Genomic DNA, 19,613 nt, shown 5'->3' with positions numbered 1-19,613 from the left:
GCCAGGAGTTCAAGACCAGCTTGGCCAACATGGCAAAACCCCATCTGCACTTAAAATATAAAACTTAGCCAGGCGTGCTACTGCACGCCTGTGGTCCCAGCTACTCGGAAGGCTGAGGTACGAGAACTGCTTGAACCTGGGAGGCAGAGATTGCAGTGAGCTGAGCTTGTGCCACTGCACTCCAGCCTGGGTGACAGAGCAAGACTCTGTCTCAAAAAAGAAAAAAAAAAAAAAGAAAATTCATATTCCAACAGAGATGTAACAAGAGAGCCCTCCGGGCAGCCGGCCGGCCCCACAGAGGCAATCGATCACTGGTGTGTCAGCTCCACTCGTGCCCTTCATGGCTGGGATGTCCCCCTGAGCTGACCTCCACTCCCAGTGCTGTGCCCAGCGGTGCCACGTCAGGGTCTGTCTGCAGTGCCCAAGGACGGCAGCCCTGGGACGGCTCGCTGGTCCAAGGTATGGAAGGAAAACAGGATCTCAGGACCAAACCCACTAAGTCTCAGGCAAGAGTCACGCTGGGAAACGGGTCACGCAACCTGCCTTCTGTTTTCTTCCTGTGTAGGAAGCTACACGCCTCCCTCACATTTTGGGGCCCACAGGATCCTTACGCTAAAGCAGTTGCAACAAAACACACCCTGACCGTGGAAACGACAGCTCATCCTCACGGTGCGGGACCAAGGACAGAACCAGGAGTTGTTGCTCTGCTCGCCAGAGGCAAACGCACACCTGAGCACTTCACGCACCCCGTGGTGACTGTGTCGTAGGTAAATGTGCAGATTCACTGAGTGTGAGGCGTGAGGGGTTCTTCCTCTACCCCCACGTGTGACACACGGGTTCAGTGAACACTGATCAAATGCTGCCTGCCTCTTATCTGCCCTCCCTCTTCTTTTTCTTTCTTCCCCTAATACGCACGCTTTACCCTCGGAATATTCAAGTTCCCAGCCTTCTTTGAGAAGAAAAGCCCGGACCACAGAAGTTTCCCGTGGTTCTGTGCTACGCACATCCTTAACCTTGGCAAATAAACCTCTCAAGTGATTGAGGCCCACCTAGGTCGCTTTCTGTGATTTACAAAGGCCACCCATCCCCCATGCAGGAGCCTGGGCCATCCCGGAATCCCTGGGTCAGGTCCAAGGAGCTCTGCAGGACGTGGCCCCACGTCCAAAGGGCAGAGGCCCTGACAGAGGTGACTTCACTCCTGCCAGGCATGAGGGAGGACAGCCCCCAACTCACCCTCAGGGTCCCGCAGGTGCCTCTGCCTGACTCCAGCCCGCCTGGCAAGGTCTCCGACATTCACTGGTCCCCAGCAAGCCTGGGGCTTCAGCCCCGACCAGCCCCCTGCACCAGGCCTGAGCACCTGGCCCTCCTCTTGGCACCGCCCTCCCAACAGCCATCCAGACCACCGGAGAGGCACTGAGAAGTCACCCACTCTAAGTAGGGGATCTGGTGTCCAACACGAGACAGAAAACCACTGTGGAATCCGCTGGCCTCGCCCACTCCGAGAGGCCTGGGGAGCTTTGCAAGACAGGAAACCAAGTCCACGAGGCAAAGGTCTCCTCACATGATCAGAGGCCCTGGAGCAGGTTCAGACCTGAACATAAGGCCACACCAAGAGGGGGAGCTGCTGGCCACTCACTGACCGGCCTAGCCCAGGGGAAAGGAACAGATATCCAGAGGGACACCCAATGCCATGTGTCCCTCTGCTGCGAAGGAAGCCCCAGTCCCTGTCTACCTGCCACGGTACGCGCACACACACATACACGCACACACGCACGCACACACACATACACGCACACACGCGCGCACGCACACATACACGCACACACGCGTGCACGCACACACGCACGCACACGCGCACGCGCGAGCATGCCCACAGCACACAGCTGTGCAAGAGCACAGTGCACTCATGTGTGCACACGCGTGTACATGCATGTGCACATATACATGGTGCAAGCACATGACTCACACATGGATACACCTGCACACTCACAAGGCACACAGGTGACTGCACACATGCGCCCGGCCAGCTGATCGAAGGCACCACACTTTACCGCATGCCTGCTAAGGAGGGCCTCTTGCCTGGAGACAGCCTGGGAGTATACCAGGCGCAGGAGGAAGCACAGGCCCCAGCCTAGATGCCCAGCAGCCACCACCTTCCTGTGTATCTTTTGTTTCCTTTGGTTTCAAAAAGGGAAGCTGATACACAAAATGCATGTCTCGTAGCCTCCCTGCCTGCCCACCACATATCCATGACCATCCATACCCACAAGGTGGTGCCCAGCTGCTGCAGGCGTTCCCAGGCACAGCCACAGGGTCAACGGCCTGCCTGTCACCTCCAGCTCCGACTACCTCCCGTGTCTGTGTCAGGAGCGCCCTCCTGAAATCTGGGGACAACAAGAGCTGTCCGTCCCTACTCAGAAGGACGGAACCCGGATGCTCTGTGCATGGTCCCCCTATGTAATGCATGATCCCCCAAGTCCCTGCATCCCCAAAGGGGACCCCAGATCAGTGCAGCCGGCGTGCACCGTCTCGCTGTTCCCAAGGCCAGTGCAGAGCATGGCACCCAGCACCCAACAGGCAAGGATGGCCCAGGACGGCCTTCTGAGTAGGGACGGGAAGTGGCAGCTCTTGTTATCCTAAGATTTACGATTTCAGGAGGGCACTCCCAACACAGACACGGGAGGTAGTTGGAGCAGGAGGGACAGGCAGGCCGCTGACTGTGCGACCGGGCCTCTGTCAGCGGCCAGGGGCAGAGGGAGGCGAGACCGCCCCTGGACAACCAACACGAGCTCAGCCACAGTGGAAAATCTCAGAAACGGAACCCAAAGAGGGAAATGGCGCCCGAGCCAGGAAAAGCTCCCGGCAAACCCGGGAGAGCCCCAGCTGAGGGTGGGAGACTTGGGGGTGCCAGGCAGGACCCACCCTCTCCCAGCCCAGGGAGCCCCGGACATGTGGACGTCCCTCCTAGAAAGTGGGTGGTCCGGGCCTGCGGGGCCTCGCCGGAGGCTCTGCACACTGCACCTTCCAGACAGGCCAGGGCACCGGCCAGCCCTCCCTCCCCACCCCTCCCACGGTCTCCTGGGTCCCGACACCCCTCGACGCATCCGTATAACCTGGGAAGGAGCGAGTCTACCCTGATGTAGTCACGGAGGAAGAGTGGGCTCCCCCAAGTCAGTTATAAAACCCAACCCACCCTGAAGTCAGAGGAGACGCAGCCGGCCCCCAGCAGTGTCCCCCCATCTCCTACTGAAGACGTAGCCGGCCCCCAGCAGTGTCCCCCCATCTCCTACTGAAGACGTAGCCGGCCCCCAGCAGTGTCCCCCCAATTCCTACTCAAGACACAGCCGGCCCCCAGCACTGTCCTCCCACCTCCTACTCGAAAAATCACCCCACTGAGAAACTGAGGGCTAACATGTCCCATCGCTTCAAGACGAGGCATTTCACATAAAAATAAAACCAGGAATAAAAGCTCTGTCCGAAGAAGTGCTGAGGGCACAGTGCCCATCCTGGGAACAGGACGCCTCCCGCAGAGGCTCCGCCAGAGGCAGCAGGGAAGCTGCAGGGGTCGGGGACAGGAGGCTCCTGGAGCCAGGCTGGGCAGACACGGCCTTGCTGGGTTCTGGGTCGAGCCAGGCAGCCTGGGCAGCAGCATTTACCCCTCCTCCCCCCGAACCCCCAACCCGGGCTCAGGACGCCGAGTCCCCTGTTCAAGCTGGGGTGGCTCAGGACACCCTCTCCACGCCCACCTAGCAGTGCCCGGGAGCAACCCACCAGGCCCCCCAAACTTGCTTCACCATCACCCAGGCGCCAGCCCAGAAGTACCTCTATGGTACCTCCATGGACCATTCGAGGGAACGGCAATGGAGTCAGGAAGAGCTTGGGTGCCGGTAACTCCCGTGGCTGGACAGGTTTGGACCTGGTCTGTGACCTTGTGGCGTGGACCCCATGCAGCAGGCCTTTGGGAGCGGCTCCGGCTGCTGCAGGACCCCTGCCCCCGACCACCACCACCGCCACCAAAAAGCAAAACCTGTGCCTCCTTCCCCAGGCTCTGTGCCCATCACGGGACTCCTCGCCACACCTCTGTGGGCTGAAGATCAGGATGTGATCAAGTGGATTCCGAAGGGCAGCTGCATGCCCGTTACAGCCTGGCAGTGGCTGGGCACCGGGCCCTTTCTGTGGAAGAGGAAGCGTGGCCAGCACAAAAGCCCCAGGTGCAAGTTCTCTGCCAATTCGGAGAAATCTCCCAAGTTCAGCTCACACCACAGGCCACCTTCAAGTGTGTCCAGAAGCCCACACCTGGCCCGTTCCCTCCTGTTTCCGATTTCATGAAGGGCCAGGGAGCCTCTTGACACGCCTGTAGCAGGACCTGAGTAGCAGGACCTGAGTGCGCCGGCAGGGCCACTGCCTCCCGGGCAGACAGAGGCCCAGGGTACCGCTCAACAGCCTTGAGAGTAGAAGAGACAAGAAAATGAACAAGCACAAAATTCCCTCTGGCTTAAAAGCAAACGACACTTACAGTCTAGAGACAAAAGTGAACCTGATCAGCCTTGAGAAAGGGCCGGCCAGGCGGGAAGACTCCTTCTGAGTGCGTTTCGGGGGCGTTGCTATAAAGCTCACACAGAAAGACCAGGTCAGAGCCCACCCTCCTTGGTGCTTCCTGACTCAGCCCTGATGACTGGAGAGAAGGGGCTTGGACTCATGGACCCTGCTTAGCACTTCACCTGGTGTTGAGCCTGGCATCCAGCCTGACCAATTCCAAGATCTGGGCTGGCCTCCGTGCAGAGGAAGCTGAGCCCACTCTTCACCCGCCTCGGTGGGTGCCTTCACGGTGGGTCCCCACTCGTGTCCCTGGGTTCCTAAACTGCCTGGAGGGGATGTCTGGCCTTTCCTGCCGGGGATGGTGGGTTAGGAAGGATCTGGGGTCTGCCGCCGGACTTGTCCCTGGATAGACCTCACCTTCCTTCCTTCCACTGCCAGGGAACAGGGAGGCTGCCACCCACTGCATGAGACCCGGGCACATGCGGGCACGGCCAGCACGCGGGGTGGCGGCTGGACTGAGTCCCGTCACCTTCTCAGAGACTCTGGAGGGAAGGGCCTAACAGCCTCCGCTTTCTAGATGGGGCTGAGATCCCGGGAGTAACTGGGATTTGGAGCCAGGATGGAGGGAACAGGGCTGGGGGATTCTCTCCCCAGTCCCATCCCCAACCCCCAGAGAAAGTGAAAGTGCTAGAAACCTCCAGATTCCCGGAACCGGGAGGACGCGGCCTGAGCAAGGCCCCGGCGGCCGCCCACTCCCCAGCCAGGGCGCAGTCCTTCCTGTTCCGCCGCTGGGGGGTGGGCGGCTCCTCCAGGGTCAGGCGGGTGCAGGACTGGCCGGCCCGGGCTAGTGGGACCGGACGGCCGCGGCGCAGGGGACGCAGGACGCCCCGGCTCCCGAACCGCCCGGGTCTCCACCGCCACCCCTGTCCCACCGGGGACCACCCAGGGGCCCGGGCTCCCTCTCGAGCCGCGGTCCGGCCCCTCCCCGTTTCCATAGCTACCAGCAGCGGCGTCCACACCTCCGCCCCCGGTCCCACCCGAGCCGATGGTACCCGGAGCCTGGGCACAGCCCCTCGCCCGCCAGCCCTGCCACTAACGTGGGGTGGGGGCCCTCGTGGGGGGCCGAGAAGATCAGGCGGTGGGGGCGCGGGAAGGGGCGCCTCCCGTACCCCGGCCCCACCGCCGCGGCCACAGCCCCCACCGCGCCGCCCACCTCCCCTCCCGGATGCAGGGCCCAGACCCGCGCTCGGGGCGCTCGGCCTTTGTCCGGCCAGGTGCGGCCGCGCTCACCCGGGCTGGGGCGCTCGGGCTCGGGGCCCTCGGGGGTGCCCGGCGCCTCCGTCCGCTCGGCCGCCTCGTCCCCGCCGTCGTCGGCGCGCGCCTCCACGGGCACCACGGTGAAGTTGGTGGGCATGGCTGCCTGCAGCCCACAGTCCCTGCCCCGGCCCGGCCCGCGCTGCGCCGCTCCCGCCGACGCCACGGGACTTGGGCGCAGGGGCGGGGTCCGACCGACCAGCCCCGACCGCCCCGCCCCGCCCGAGCCACGTGACCTCACCTGCTGGCCCCGCGGCCCCAAGAAAAGTTGGCCCGCGGCGGAGCTGGGCCAGGCGACTTCCCGCAGGGACCCCCCAACCCAGGCTGCGTCCGCCCGACCGCCCCGACCCAGGACGCTGGGCCTTCGCTGCCTGCGCCCCCGACCTTCGCAGAGCCAGTGAATCCCCTCTCCTTCTCCTGCACCCCCTCCTGCTCCAGCCCCCTGCCCCGCCTGCTGGAAACCCCATCCCCCTGCCGCCCTCCTGCTTGCCCCCCTCCCTGCCCCCCCCCGCTTGTCCCCTTCTTCGATCTCCTACCCCCACCCCGACCCCTCCGCTGCTCTTGCTCCAGCCCCCTGCCCCTCCTGCACGCCCTCCTGCGGGAACCCCCACCACCACTCCTGCACCCCCTCCTGCTGGGCCCCTCCTGCTGGCCCCCCCTGGCACCCCCTCCTGCTTGCCCCCCATTCCTGCTCCAGCCCCCTGCCCCCCCTGCCATCCTCCAGCACCCACCTCCCACACAGTCCTCCCACCCACTCCAGGCGGTCAACACCGGCTCAGACCCTGGGCTCCTAGCCTGGCTCATGGCTAGCCCAGCCTGGCTGCGAAGGCATCTCCTATGGAAGGAGTCTTGGATAGTCTGGGGATGGGGTCCTCTGGACCTTGGTCCAGCTCCAGGTTAGGGACCTAACCCAGTAGAGGGAGTGTCCCCCTCCATGACAGATACCACCCACGAAGACCCCAGTCTCCTCCACGCCTACCCCAGGAGTGCCCTGCGGCCCCTGCCCTGGAACCCTCCCTTCCCTCCTTGGGAAATGTTCCAGAAGCTCACAGGGTGGTGCAGGGAAGGTGGAGTTCTAGAACCTGCCAGGCGTACACCAAGATACCACCGGCCAGCACCTGGCACATTTCTCAACAAATGACTCATGAAAAACGGAACAATCAGATGTCCGTCAATGGAGAACTGGGCTAAAATGCTATGGCACACAGGTGCAATGAATCAGCCTTTATTCGTAATCACCCACAACTGCTGTACAACAACAAAGCAGAAACACAGGTGGTATGGGCAAACATGGCCGCAGCCTCTTGTCACATGGAAAATGGGCATGGCCTGGCCATGTTTTAGCAGCATGCCTGTCTAATCCTAAAAGGCAGCTGGATGAGAGTGATGGCCTCCAGGCTGTGGGATCACGGGGCTCTGTGGGATCAAGGAATGCAAGCCCAGCCTCTCCAGCCATTTCCAGTAAAGCCAGTCATGCCCTGGGATGGCCCAGGGTTCTACCCTTTGCCCCATGGGCTCTTCTGGGCAGAAGCTGGAGGCCTGGGCCCCTCCTGGAATGTCCCCCATCCAGCACCAGCCCTCTGCAGAGGTGAAGGTACCTCTGGCCTGGGTGTCTGGAGCTGTGCCTGGTCCACACTCTCACCCCACCTCCCACCAAAGGGAGCTCAGGGCTGTGGGTGGTGCTAGGTCAGCTGTCTCCCTGGGTCAGTGGGACGGAAGGTGGGAAACCACCTCCCCAGAAGATAAAATGGTTCCCAGGCATCCTCACGAGGAGGGCTGGCCCCAGGTATCCTCACGAGGAGGGCTGGCTTTGCTGAAAAGATCCAGGGGGTGGGAACAGAAGTGCTCAATGGGGTCAATTATAGGGTTCACACTTAGGGTGCTGGGTAAACCCTCTCTTCAGTCACCCCAACAGGGGCTTCTGCACATTCAATCCTGGTTGCCACTCAGCGCTATTCCTGAAGGTTAGACAGAGCTCAGCGTGGGCACGAGGCCTCCCCAAGTGATGCCAGCAGGAGCAACAGATGTGCAGGGCTCCCGTCGCACGTACAAGTTCTGTTTCACACCCCTGGACTGTGGGGACGGCTGCCCGCCACACACTGGCTGTGGACCTTCAGAGGAGCTGGTTTGGAGGGTCTATGGCCAGGGCCAGCGCCTGGACTCAGGACTCATCAGCTTCATTTTACAGAGGAGGAAACCGAGGCCCAGGAGTTTAGGGTCCTGCAGCAGCTCCGAGGGTGGTCTTCTCAGTAATTACAAAATCTTGACTAGGACCAAGGGCCATGGCTGAAGCTCCCTCTTGTTTAAATCTTAGATCTTACTTATGGGAGGCCTGGGGTAGGGGGTGAGGTCTGCCTTTTGCATTCTAATTAGGTGAGTCATTACAGAGATCAGCACCCTGTAAGCACCCGCGGGTCAAGACAGAGAACCTTGCCAGAGCCCAGAAGCCGCTGCAGGCCCCTCCCATCCCGTCAATAGCCCATCCCTAGGGGCCTGGTGGCTCCTTCCTTCGCTCTGTGGGTTTCCACGCCCATGTATGTCCTCCCACACTGCAGCCTTGGGTTAAATGTGCATTGTGTGACTTTCAGTGCTCTCTTCCTACCTACCTCCAACCCTCTGTCCTTTTCTGTACATGGCACCTGTTGTAGGAACCGGCCCTCGGACATGTGGAGGTGCCCGAGACCTGGGTTGGAGTTGCATCTTTTGGTGCAGGCCTCTGTGTCTCCTGAAAGTGGGCATCTGGAGGCAGGGGACTGCTGGGATCTGGGTCCAGTCCCCTGGCAAGGCCAGGGGCTTGCTCTCAGAGGGAGCCACGCGCTGTCTGGTGGTAGCCCCTCCATCAGCAGTCGTTGGTGCTTGATGTCTGAAATGACAGATTCGTGGAGCAAAACAGTGATTTTCCAGTGCCCGGTGGCTTCGTCAGGAATTCACTGGAGGGAGAGGCTCATCCTGTTCGTCTGGCCGTCCGGATAACGGTGCCCATAGGAAAGGCAGGGCGAGGGTGCCTCTCCCTCACTTGTTGGTTTTCACAGTGGTGAATTGGTTCCTGACGATCTCCCAAGTGTATTTATACATCACTGATGAAACACGTTGGTGGGTCTCAGTCGATCACCATTAGTGCCCTTTCCAAGCATTGGTGTCCAGCTTTGCCCAGCGGAGCCTCTTCAAAGGCAATCTCACGTCCTTATGATGTGAGCCTGGTCGTCTGAGATGGCCTCTTGGCCGTGTGCAGGACATAGCCAGGGGAACCCTAGGATTTAGTGCAGAAGGTGGCCAATGGTGGTTACATTCTGTTTGTAGATTCTCGGAATAGTCCCTGCTGCCTGCCACCCTGACATGGAGTTTCTAATTGATTAGGATGGACGCTCAATGCCAGCTTCCAAGTCAGGAGGCCGCTTGTGCCCATGGCTTGGAATCAGAGCTGTGGCCTGGGAGGGCTCTCACCAGGTGCAGGCTGCCTCCAGGTGTCTGTGTGCCTCTGCACACGGAGCTTCTCCCCAGGTCCATGGGTCCCCCCAGTCCACTTCTGCTTTCCTGTTAGGGTGGGGGGCTCATCTCCTGATGTGCCATCTGCATCCTTTTGGGCTGGGAACCTGCTGTTGGGTACCAGGCAGGACGCACCTCCAGGGCTGAAGGATGCAGGTGGGGTCAGTGGGCAGAGCGTCCATGGAGAGCTCCGTGTCCAGGGAAGGGGACACCTGGGGGAGGCTGGCCCTGGAGGCCCCACACTCCTTCTCACCAGAAAGCCACCCGCCTTCTGCCTGGCAGGGCTGGGCACCCACCCAGGTGCTTGCCTGTTGGCCTGGCACCCATGCTGAGTAGGGGGAGAGGGAGTAGGGCAGATTAGAAGAGAGGGGAGAAAGGAGAAGCAGGAGAAGGGTGAATGGGAAGTGGGCAGGGGAGAGGGAAGGGAGGCCCCAGTTACCCAAGGCTAAAGTGATTTTTAAAAAACAAAACTTTTTTTTTTTAAGTGTGTTGAGCCTCTCCTGGCAGAGTGGGGTGCGTGGACACCCGCGGAAGAAGCAGAGGCTCCAGCCGCCTGTGGGACCTGCACTCTCCCTGCCCAGGAGTCCCACCAGGGCTGTGAATTCTGCCCATGGCCAGGGTGGCCCTAAAGCCCCACATCCGCCACCACCTGTGGGGGCTTGAAGGGAGCTGTGGTAGATAGCGATGATAGAAGACCCCAGCCACAGCCCCAGGCCCACGGCCGCATCTCCCCTGAAGATGCAGCCCTGTCCCAAGGGTTCTGCAAACAATGCCTGGTTCTTCCCAGGCAGGCACCACAAGCTGCCTCCACCCTCTGCACCCCCGGCTTGCTCAGGGTGGGGCCCTGGGCCTGGTGGATGGTGGGCCTGGCTCAGCTGGTGCTGGGGAGCCCGTCTGCACAGTGGCCGGGTACATGGGGCCTGAGTCCTGAGCCTCCCAGCTCCTATGCCTGCTGGGCAGGGGCACATCTCGTGGAGCTGAATCTGGGAACAGACAGGGCCTCCCCCCGGAACAGAGCTCCTCTGAGACCATCTGTGTCTGAGACTGTAAGTGACGCCAACAGAAGGTCAAGCTTGAGCGACAAAGCTCTCAGTCCTGTAATTCATGGACACCGAGTCTTCACTCAAGTTCCCTCTGGAAGATTCCGTGGACAAGGCCGACACACTCTGCCCCTCACTCAGGAGGCTCCAGGATTTTTAGACCACGTGTGCGGCTTTCCTTCTCTCAAAGTGTTACTCACGTGATGTTACTCAAATCTCACTCAGACGCCTGTGAGCTGCGGACACCGGGAGGTTCGCATCTCCTCTGAAGTCCAAGCTGCCCAGAAGCCCACCCACCCCCTGCCAGCTCTCGTTCCTGCTCCACAGGTGACTTCTTTCCAGTAAACCGTGGGCAAATGTTTGCTGTCAGCTCAGGGGGAAAGGCCGTGCCAGGGTCCCGATGGGCTCAGAACCTCCCAACCTGGCAGCCACACAGCCCTTGGGAAAGGGAAGCAGAGCCCAGGACACGCGAGGCCAATCCTCTCTCAGACGTCATAAAGAACTGGGTATGGAGGACGGGGCCAGCCCTCGTCAATGATGCCCCCAACCCCGGCAACAGCATGAGATCAGGGATCTGCTGGCTCTGTGTCAGAGCCGCAGTGGGTCCTGCTCAAACCCCAGAGCCACAGGGATGGGCCAGGAGGCTGGTGGGGGGCGTGCTGTGAGAGACTGCTGAGCAGGCTGGGGTGAGCTGGGCCTGGTCTGCAGGGGTGGGGGCACAGCCTTCACAGGGGAGGCACCAGGGAAGGGGTTCCTGCCAGCCCGAGATGGAGCAACGGAGCAACTAGTGAAACCAAGTCTGCAAAATTATCACCGTTGGTGGAAGTGATCCGACCTGACTCCCATCTTGGTTCTAACCTCCAAGCTGTCCTTGTTCCTTCCTGGGCGTAGGCTGAACTAACTTTGGGAGGAACTTAGTTTACAGTTAAAATAAACCTCCTTCTTGCCCGAGGACTTGACTGCCTTTGTAGGATTAACAAATTAGCCGCAAGATTAAAGAAATTGTGGTTTGGGAGTCATGTAGCTGGAGGCTACAAGATTCTGACCCTCCCTAAACTGCTCCTAAAGTCAATGCTTGAGATGTTTTGCAGACCCTTGTTGCACTAGATGGATCAGCTGGCACCACCCAGATTAATAGACTGGCTCATCTGATCTTGTGACCCCACCAGGAACTGAGTCAGCGCAGAAGGACAGCTTCAGTTCCCTGTGAGTTCATCTCTGACCTGACCAATCAGCACTCCTGGCTCACTGGCTTCCCCACGCACTAAGCTGTCCTTAAAAACGGATCCCAGCCGGGCGCATGTGGCTCACGCCTATAATCCCAGCACCGTGGGAGGCCGAAGCGGGTGGATCACGAGGTCAGGAGATCGAGACCATCCTGGCTAACACGGTGAAACCCCGTCTCTATTAAAAATACAAAAAGTTAGCCGGGCGTAGTGATGGGCTCCCAGCCCATCACTACGTAGATGTAGTCCCAGCTACTCGGGAGGCTGAGGTCGGAGAATGGCATGAACCCGGGAGGTGGAGCTTGCAGTGAGCCGAGATCACGCCACTGCCCTCCAGCCTGGGAGACAGAGTGAGACTCCGTCTCAAAAAACAACAACAACAACAACAACAACAACAACCTGATCCTGAATGCGTGGGGAGACTGATTTCAGTGATAATAAAACTCCAGTCTCCGCACAGCCGGCTCTGCGTGAATCACTCTTTCTCCACTGTAATTCCCCTGTCTTGATCAATCAGCTCTGTCTGGGCAGCGGGCAAGGCGAACCCACTGGGTGGTTACATGACGGGGAGTCCATGGGCCTCAGCCCCTCGAAGAGAGAGATAGGAAAACCCCACGCGGGGAAGCATTTCAGTGCGGTCTGAGAACGTCGTGGGCAGGCCTGGCAGCCGTGCAGACCCGGCAGAAGAGTCTTCCCGACAGCAGCGCCAGGGATTCACCAAAAACAGGCGTGACCCAGACCCACGCCCTCGCCAGACACAGGTGAGCTGTTGGCCAAATGTGAAGGCCGACCAAGCCGTCCTTGGGTGTGAAAGGTCTTGCATGAAAGGTCTCTCTAGACTGGGAGATGCCTCCTGCCAGGAAATTCGAATGAGTCCAGGAAGAAGGAGAAAACCTGGACCCAACACAGGCCGCAGAGGGCCTGGCCTTACCCACTTCTAATGGAGCCGATGAAAAATCAGGGAGTGTGGGGGACCCAGACAACAGCAAACAACTGTGCTCATAACATCAAATGCGCCGGCCCCGCAGCCTCGCAGGTACCAAGGCTGGTTCTAGTGGCTTCTTCCAGGGCTGTGGGAGGTGTACGGGTATCTCACTGAGCTTTTGGACGAGAGGGCCAAGACCAACTAACGTGGAGGAGCACGTGCAGACGCCACCTCGCCCGGGGACGCTCGCCATCGGCAGTGTGCCGGGGACACCACGGGGTGCTGGCCAGATGCTCACAGCCGCTGCACCTCCCAGCACAATGCATTCCACAGGCGGGATTGGGGGGTGTCAGAATCTCACCAGCATCCAGGCAGTGTGGGGATAAAAATTCTGGCTGCCCGGCACAGCCCCTGCCCCTGCACTTGGCACCTCAAGGGGCTTGGATTCTCAACACCAGCTCAGATAACTGGTAAACATGTTTATTAGTTTTAACTTTGCTTTTTCCTTTTTCTAAAAAAACCATTTAATTGTAGTAAAATAATATGTAAAATTGCCATTTTCACCATCTTTAAGTGTCTGACGGAAGAAACATTCCCACAGCTGTGCGTCCACCTTCACCGACGGTCTCCAGAGCTCTCCCAAACTGAAGGCCTCTCCGCAGCCTGGCACCTGCCATTCTGTGTTTGGTCCCTACAGATCTGGGAACTCCAGGGACTTCCCAGGAGGGGATCAGACAGGGCCCTGCGGCACGACGTCCACACAGCCCCTGCGTGCTGTAACCCGTGCCAGCATCTCCTTCCTTTTCTCTGCTGTCAAGTGTCCACTGCGTGGATGGGCCGTGTTTTGTTCACCCACTCATGCACGGATGGGCACGAGGGTTGCTATTCCCCCTCTGTAGAGTGCTGGCTAACAACTTCAAAGGTATATATCTAAGTAAAAATGAAAATGTGTAAAATGTGTGAGGCACCCCACGTGCGCACGCACGAGCCCTCTGGGAGGAACTGGGGGTGTCGCCGTGGCTGCCTGGGGGAGCGGGGCCTGACCTTCTGCCGACGCTCCTCTGTCCTGTTACCTGGGGTGGCTACACCAGCATCATCTGGCCAAAAATACCTCCTAATCGTTCTGGCTGAGCCGCTGCCACTGCCCAAGATAAGCAGGGCACGTTCTGGCTCCCGGCAGTGATTTCTGTCCTATTTTTACACTTGGTTCGGATAAGGTCTCGGGTGGCCTGTGCCCAAGGTCACTCTGTGAGGCCCCAGGGAGGCGGTGGCTTGCCCTGGGTTCACCTTCCCTGTGGGGAAGTGGGTTCCGGGAGCCGCACAGAGAGCCATACTGGGTGTGCAGAGCAGGAGTGGTCGCAGGGACCCCGGTTCCGAGGAGGGGAGGGGTCCACTCCTGGGCCCTCGAACCCTTGGGTCCCAGCCCCTGCAAGCACAGCCCTGCCGGGTAACACCACCAGCTCCTGGAGGCGCATGAGAGCCCACATCTGGGGTTCCTGGCAAAAGAACCCCCAGATAAATGCGTTGAGCTGTCCAGCCTCCCCCCGCCAAAGGCCCCAGATAAATGAATAAAGCTGCCCAGCCTGGCCCCCGGCCCACGGAGGCGCAGCCGCTCAGCAAGGCAACGAGGCCGGCCAGAGACTGTCGCACAGGAGTGGACGTTCCCCGCCAAGGGGCCGGGGGCCACGGTCAGCTTCTCTGAGTGTCCTGGTCTTGGAGGACACACGTCGTGTGTGTCGGCCAAGGAGCCGGACTCGGGGCCTCCATCAAACAGTGTTGCAAACTGGTGCAGCATATCCTCAAGGTTTAAGCTTCAGATTTTGCTTGGCAAACGGAATCCAAATCCACTTCTCTTTCTTGACTTTCTTCGTTTGTTTCATTAAGAGAAGAGAGAAGAGGAAACATGTTTGATTAAGTTTCTGAGATAACTCGCTTGGTCTAATTGCCTCATTGAAACCTTAAATATTTGGCTTACATCACGAGAACAGTCTGGCTAATACGCTGCTAAATTCATCGCTCTCAACGGAGAATGACTTATCTGTACAAATACTGCAAATCATTAATTTGTATTTTCTCAGGGCGATAAGTTAAAAATACATTTTAAAAATAAGTTTTGATTGCTTTTGAAGGACAGCGACCTCCATGGACCTCGCAATGCAAAACCCACAGCTGACAGCAAGTCAATCTGCCCCAACAACTAGCAACAGCTAGATCCGTCCTAAGGGACACACTTCACAGGCCAGAGATCTTCAGCATAGAGATCAGCGCCCACAAGCCAAGAGAAAAGTATTTTAAAGACCACCTCATCCCTCACTGTGCTTTCGAGGAGAAAAGGAATGCACATTTAAAAAACAAAAACCAAAACGATTTGCAACTCCAGCGCCTGGCCATGAGGGAGTAGCTGCGTGCAGCGGTCAGAGAGAACACAGAGGACAGAAGACCGTGGGAGGGAGGGTGCTTCCGAAGTACAGAGAAACAGCTGCAGCCTCCACCTCTGTGCCAGCAAACACTACCTTCGAAAATGAAGGCAAAATCAAGACATTTCCAGACAAACGACGACTGTGAGGATTTATCCCAAGTGGACGGAAAATGGTTCCTGGTGGAAACGCTGAAATCCAGAGCTCAGAGAACACGGACTGGCGGGGCAGGTGAAGAGCCTTGCGGTGCTGGATGCATTAAACACTCAGTGTCCAGCACGGGGGAGGGAGGCCCTGGAGTCCCTGACCGCAGTGGACCTGGACCGTCAAGGGCGTCTGTGCAGGGCAGACGCTAGGGCAATGACCGTGAGAACAGCAGAACACACAGCTACCAAGCGAACACAGGGAGAAAACGGAGTAATAAAAAAAGTGTTTAATCCAAAATAATCAAGAGAAAAGACACCCATGCTTGCACTACCCGGAGAAGCGAGGTGGCAGACCAGGCCTCGAATCTCACGCCCTGATGACGGCCCCACTTCAGCAAAAACCAGAGAAGTGGAGGAGAAGCAGACACTGCTCCAGGGAACAGCTAGAGATTTCAAGATACCTCGCCCCATAACTGGTAAAACAAATCACTGGAGATAAAGAAGATTTGAACAACACATGAGCAAGACTGACCTAATGGTGAGCTACGTGGAAATACACCCAACCACTGCCCAGCCTGTACTCCGCACCACGGGATTGAGAGGGGAGCTCTGACAGCTGGGAACGCAGCACAGAGCAGCCACGGAAAGATAACGGAAAATCCCCCAGGGCCTGGGAAACTGCAGCACATCGAGAAACCCACGTGCTGAAGAGTGAGCCATGATCGGAATGAGATAATGTTTTAAACTAAAGAGTGTGTGTGTGTGTGTGTGTGTGTGTGTGTGAATTCTTTTTAATTCTAAGACTTTCATATAGAAACATCACTTCATGGGTAAAAACAAGTAAAGTCAAACGGCACACTTTTAAAGTTTATTTTAGAATTTTCGTGCTAAATAATACATAATAATGGTATTGTAGTATTTTCATCGAATCTGCAGTCATGTCAGCACGTTAGAAATTGTACTGCGGAAAATGCCCCGATCTCAGTGGTTTTTGAAAGTTTATCTAGGGCGGGAGACTCTTCTAATTTATTTATAACTTTGACTAATTGGATCCCAATTACTTTGGACAAATGATAAAATATGAAATATATCAAACATGGTTAAAATGTCTACCTGGGCCCAGCGCAGTGGCTCAGGCCTGTCATCTCAGCACTTTGGGAGGCCGAGGGGGGCGGATCACCTGAGGTCAGGAGTTTGAGATCAGCCTGGTCAACATGGCGAAACCCCACCTCTACTAAATATACAAAAATTAGCCGGATATGGTGACACATGCCTGTAATCTCAGCTACTTGGGAGGCTGAGACAGGAGAATCACTTGAACCCAGGTGGCAGAAGTTGCAGTGAGCTGAGATCACATCACTGCACTCCAGCCTATCTGCACTCCAGCCTGTCTGCCTGCGTTGTTATATCTTCATTAATTTAATTGTTAATGTTTCCAAAAAATCACCCATGTTATTAAGCTAATTCTTAACAATATACACATAGTATATTTACACAATATTAACCCATGAATTCACTTATTCTTTTTATTTTATTATTTTTCGAAACAGAGTCTCATGCCAGGCTGGAGTGCAGTGGTGGGATCTCAGCTCACTGCAGCCTCCACCTCCCAGGTTCAAGTGATTCTCATGTCTCAGCCTCCCAAGTTGCTGATAGCGGGGATTACAGGCATGGGCCACCATGCCCGGCTAATTTTTTGTATTTTCAGTAGAGACAGGGTTTCACCGTGTTGGCCAGGCTGGTCTTGAACTTGAGCTCAGGTAATCTGCTTGCCTCGGCCTCCCAAAGTGCTGGGATTACAGACGTGAGCCACTGCGCCCAGCCTATTCTTTTTAATGTTTAATATAATTGAGATGTTACTCACTGTTTTTGTTTTTTGGGTTTTTTTAAACAGAGTCTCACTTTGTCGCCCAGGCTGGAGTGCAGTGGCGGGATCTCAGCTCACGGCAAGCTCCGCCTCCCAGGTTTACACCATTCTCCTGCCTCAGCCTCCTGAGTAGCTGGGACTACAGGCGCCGCCACCTCGCCTGGCTAGTTTTTTGTATTTTTTTAGTAGAGACAGGGTTTCACTGTGTTAGCCAGGATGGTCTCGATCTCCTGACCTCGTGATCCGCCCATCTCGGCCTCCCAAAGTGCTGGGATTACAGGCTTGAGCCACCACGCCTGGCTGAGATGTTACTCACTTTTTAAAACATTTTGAAGTGTTTAGTTTTTCTCTTCTGATTTGTTTTTGTTTTGTTTTTTAACTTTTAAGTTTCAGGGGTACATATGCATGTTTATTACATGGGTAAATTTGTGTCATGGGGGTTTGTTGTACAGATTATTTCATCACCCAGGTATTAAACCCAGTACCCATTAGTTATCTTTCCTGATCCTCTCCCTCCTCCCACCCTCTGCCTTCACGTGGGCCCCAGGGTGTGTTGTTCCCCTCTACGTGTCCATGGGTTCTCATCGTTTAGCTCCCACGTGTAAGTGAGAACATGCGGTATTTGGCTTCCTGTTGAACTAAATTATAATGAAAATACAACCTATCGAAACCGTAAGATGCAGCTGAAACTGTGCTTAAGGGAAGGGTCACCACTGCAGATCCTGCAAAAGTATAAAGGTAGTGGAGTGGGTTGAGCTGGGTTCCCCCAGAAGGATATGTTGAAGTTCTAACATGGGTACCTGTGAATGGCCCTGACTGGGTGGTAGGTCCTTGCAGATGGGATCGTATCGTGAAGATGAGGTCATCCTGGAGTAGGGTGGGCTCTCAATCCAATGACTGATGTCTTTTTTTTTTTGAGATGGAGTCTCACTTTGTCGCCAGGCTGGAGTGCAGTAGCACGATCTCGGCTCACTGCAACCTCCACCTCCCGGGTTCAAGTGATTCTCCTGCCTCAGCCTCCCAAGTAGCTGGGACTACAGGCGCGTGCCACCACACCCAGCTAATTTTTGAATTTTTAGTAGAGACGGGGTTTCACCATGTAGGCCACGATGGGCTCAATCTCTTGACTTCATGATCCACCAGCCTCGGCCTCCCAAAGTGCTGGGATTACAGGCATGAGCCACCATGCCTGACCGACTGATGTCCTTATATGGAGAGGTTTGAGGCCACAGAGGAGAGGCAAAGGGCAGGGGCCACAGAAACAGAGGCAGAGGCTGGGGCGATGGGGCCACAGACCCAGGGATGCCTGGAGCCACAGAAGCTGGACAGGGTAGGAAGGACCCTCTTTTAGAACCTCCGGAGGGCGTGCAGCCTTGCCCACACCTGAACTTCAGATTTCCTTTCTCCACCGCTGAGAAAGAAGGCATATCTGTGAAGCCACAGTGTGTGGTAATCACAGCAGTCCGAGGAAACTTATGGATATAAAAACACCACAAATAACTCTGTGATAATGATCTTGTAAACGGAGATAAAATAGACAAATTCTCTGGGAAACAAAACCTACCAAAATCCATACAAAAAGAAACACAAGCTCTCAATAGTATTATGTATCATGAAGACAATAAATCCTTGATCTAACCTTGCCCCCCTTCTCCACATAAAACCTTCAGGGTCTGACAGACTCACTGGTAAACTCCTCCAAACACTGAAGGAAGAAATAATACCAGTTACATTGAAGTATTCCAGGGAATTTTAAAAAAGAAGTAATCTTGCACAACTCCTGTTATCAAATTAGCACTTGTCACCAAGGAAGGGAAGATAAAGCATGACGAAATGCCCACACCCCAGGAAAGTGTCCCAAGAGTGGCTCGGATTCTTCAGGGCTGCGACGTCCTGGTTTTCATCTGGGAGGTGGTGACAGGCGCGTGATCTCTGGTTATTCCAGAACCAGTGAATGTAGGATGTGTGTCATTTAGCTTCTCACGCCATGCACTGGGGCAAGTTCACTTAGGAAACAGATCTCATCCTTAAGGAAGGCCGGGAGTGGGCGTGGCTGGGAGGTGGGTGCCTGAGGAACCATACCCCCCACCCTGCACCTGTGGTCTCAACCTGGCGGGAAGTCCGCGCCAGCTCCGGTGGGATCAGGGTTGCTGAATCCCAGCTGCCAGGTAAACTCCCGCTGATCTGCAGCACAAGATCCCAATCCCAGGACTGGAGCTCTCACGGGGCAGTCAGGCCCAGCGGAAACCGGTGGCCTCGCTCCAGGAAGTGAAGCCGGACTCAGACTAACAAAAGCCAGCAGCAATGCATGGAGGCAGGACAGGACATCTCACGCCGACCCAGACACCTTGGAGCATACCGCGGTACAGATGGAGCCTCCAACAGGGGTTTCCTTCCTCACGTGGTTGATGGAAGGTTCTAGAATTCGTCTTCTCATAGGGAGGAAAAGTGCCGCCCAGCCCCCAACACACCGAGACCACTAGGGCTCAGTAAATATTTGATAAACAACAGGCTCAACGGAAGGTTCTAGAATTCGTCTTCTCATAGGGAGGAAAAGTGCCGCCCAGCCCCCAACACACCGAGACCACTGGGGCTCAGTAAATATTTGATAAATAACAGGCTCAGCAGGTGCGGTGGCCAGTGAGACTGGTAC

At 56.7% G+C, this 19,613-nt stretch overlaps 1 protein-coding gene across 4 annotated transcripts in view; it reads right to left on the bottom strand.

Moving 5' to 3' along the window:
- Positions 1-19,613, bottom strand: part of LOC105464574 (solute carrier family 12 member 7) — a 102,827-nt gene that overhangs the window by 54,037 nt on the left and 29,177 nt on the right. Inside the window, exon 1 of one of the 4 annotated variants that reach the window (XM_071099129.1) lies at positions 5,830-6,025. The exons of 2 other annotated variants lie outside the window; for them this stretch is intronic. In XM_071099129.1, the coding sequence (XP_070955230.1) occupies positions 5,830-5,953 (124 nt within the window). In that variant the 5' untranslated portion in view covers positions 5,954-6,025. Of the gene's footprint in view, positions 1-4,721; positions 4,756-5,829; positions 6,026-19,613 lie in introns of those variants that run through there. One more of the 4 variants, XM_071099131.1, reaches the window with a different exon arrangement.

The sequence above is a fragment of the Macaca nemestrina genome, chromosome 6 (assembly GCF_043159975.1).
Source record: "Macaca nemestrina isolate mMacNem1 chromosome 6, mMacNem.hap1, whole genome shotgun sequence".
NCBI lineage: Eukaryota > Metazoa > Chordata > Mammalia > Primates > Cercopithecidae > Macaca > Macaca nemestrina.
This window is presented reverse-complemented; position numbering and strand designations above follow the sequence as displayed.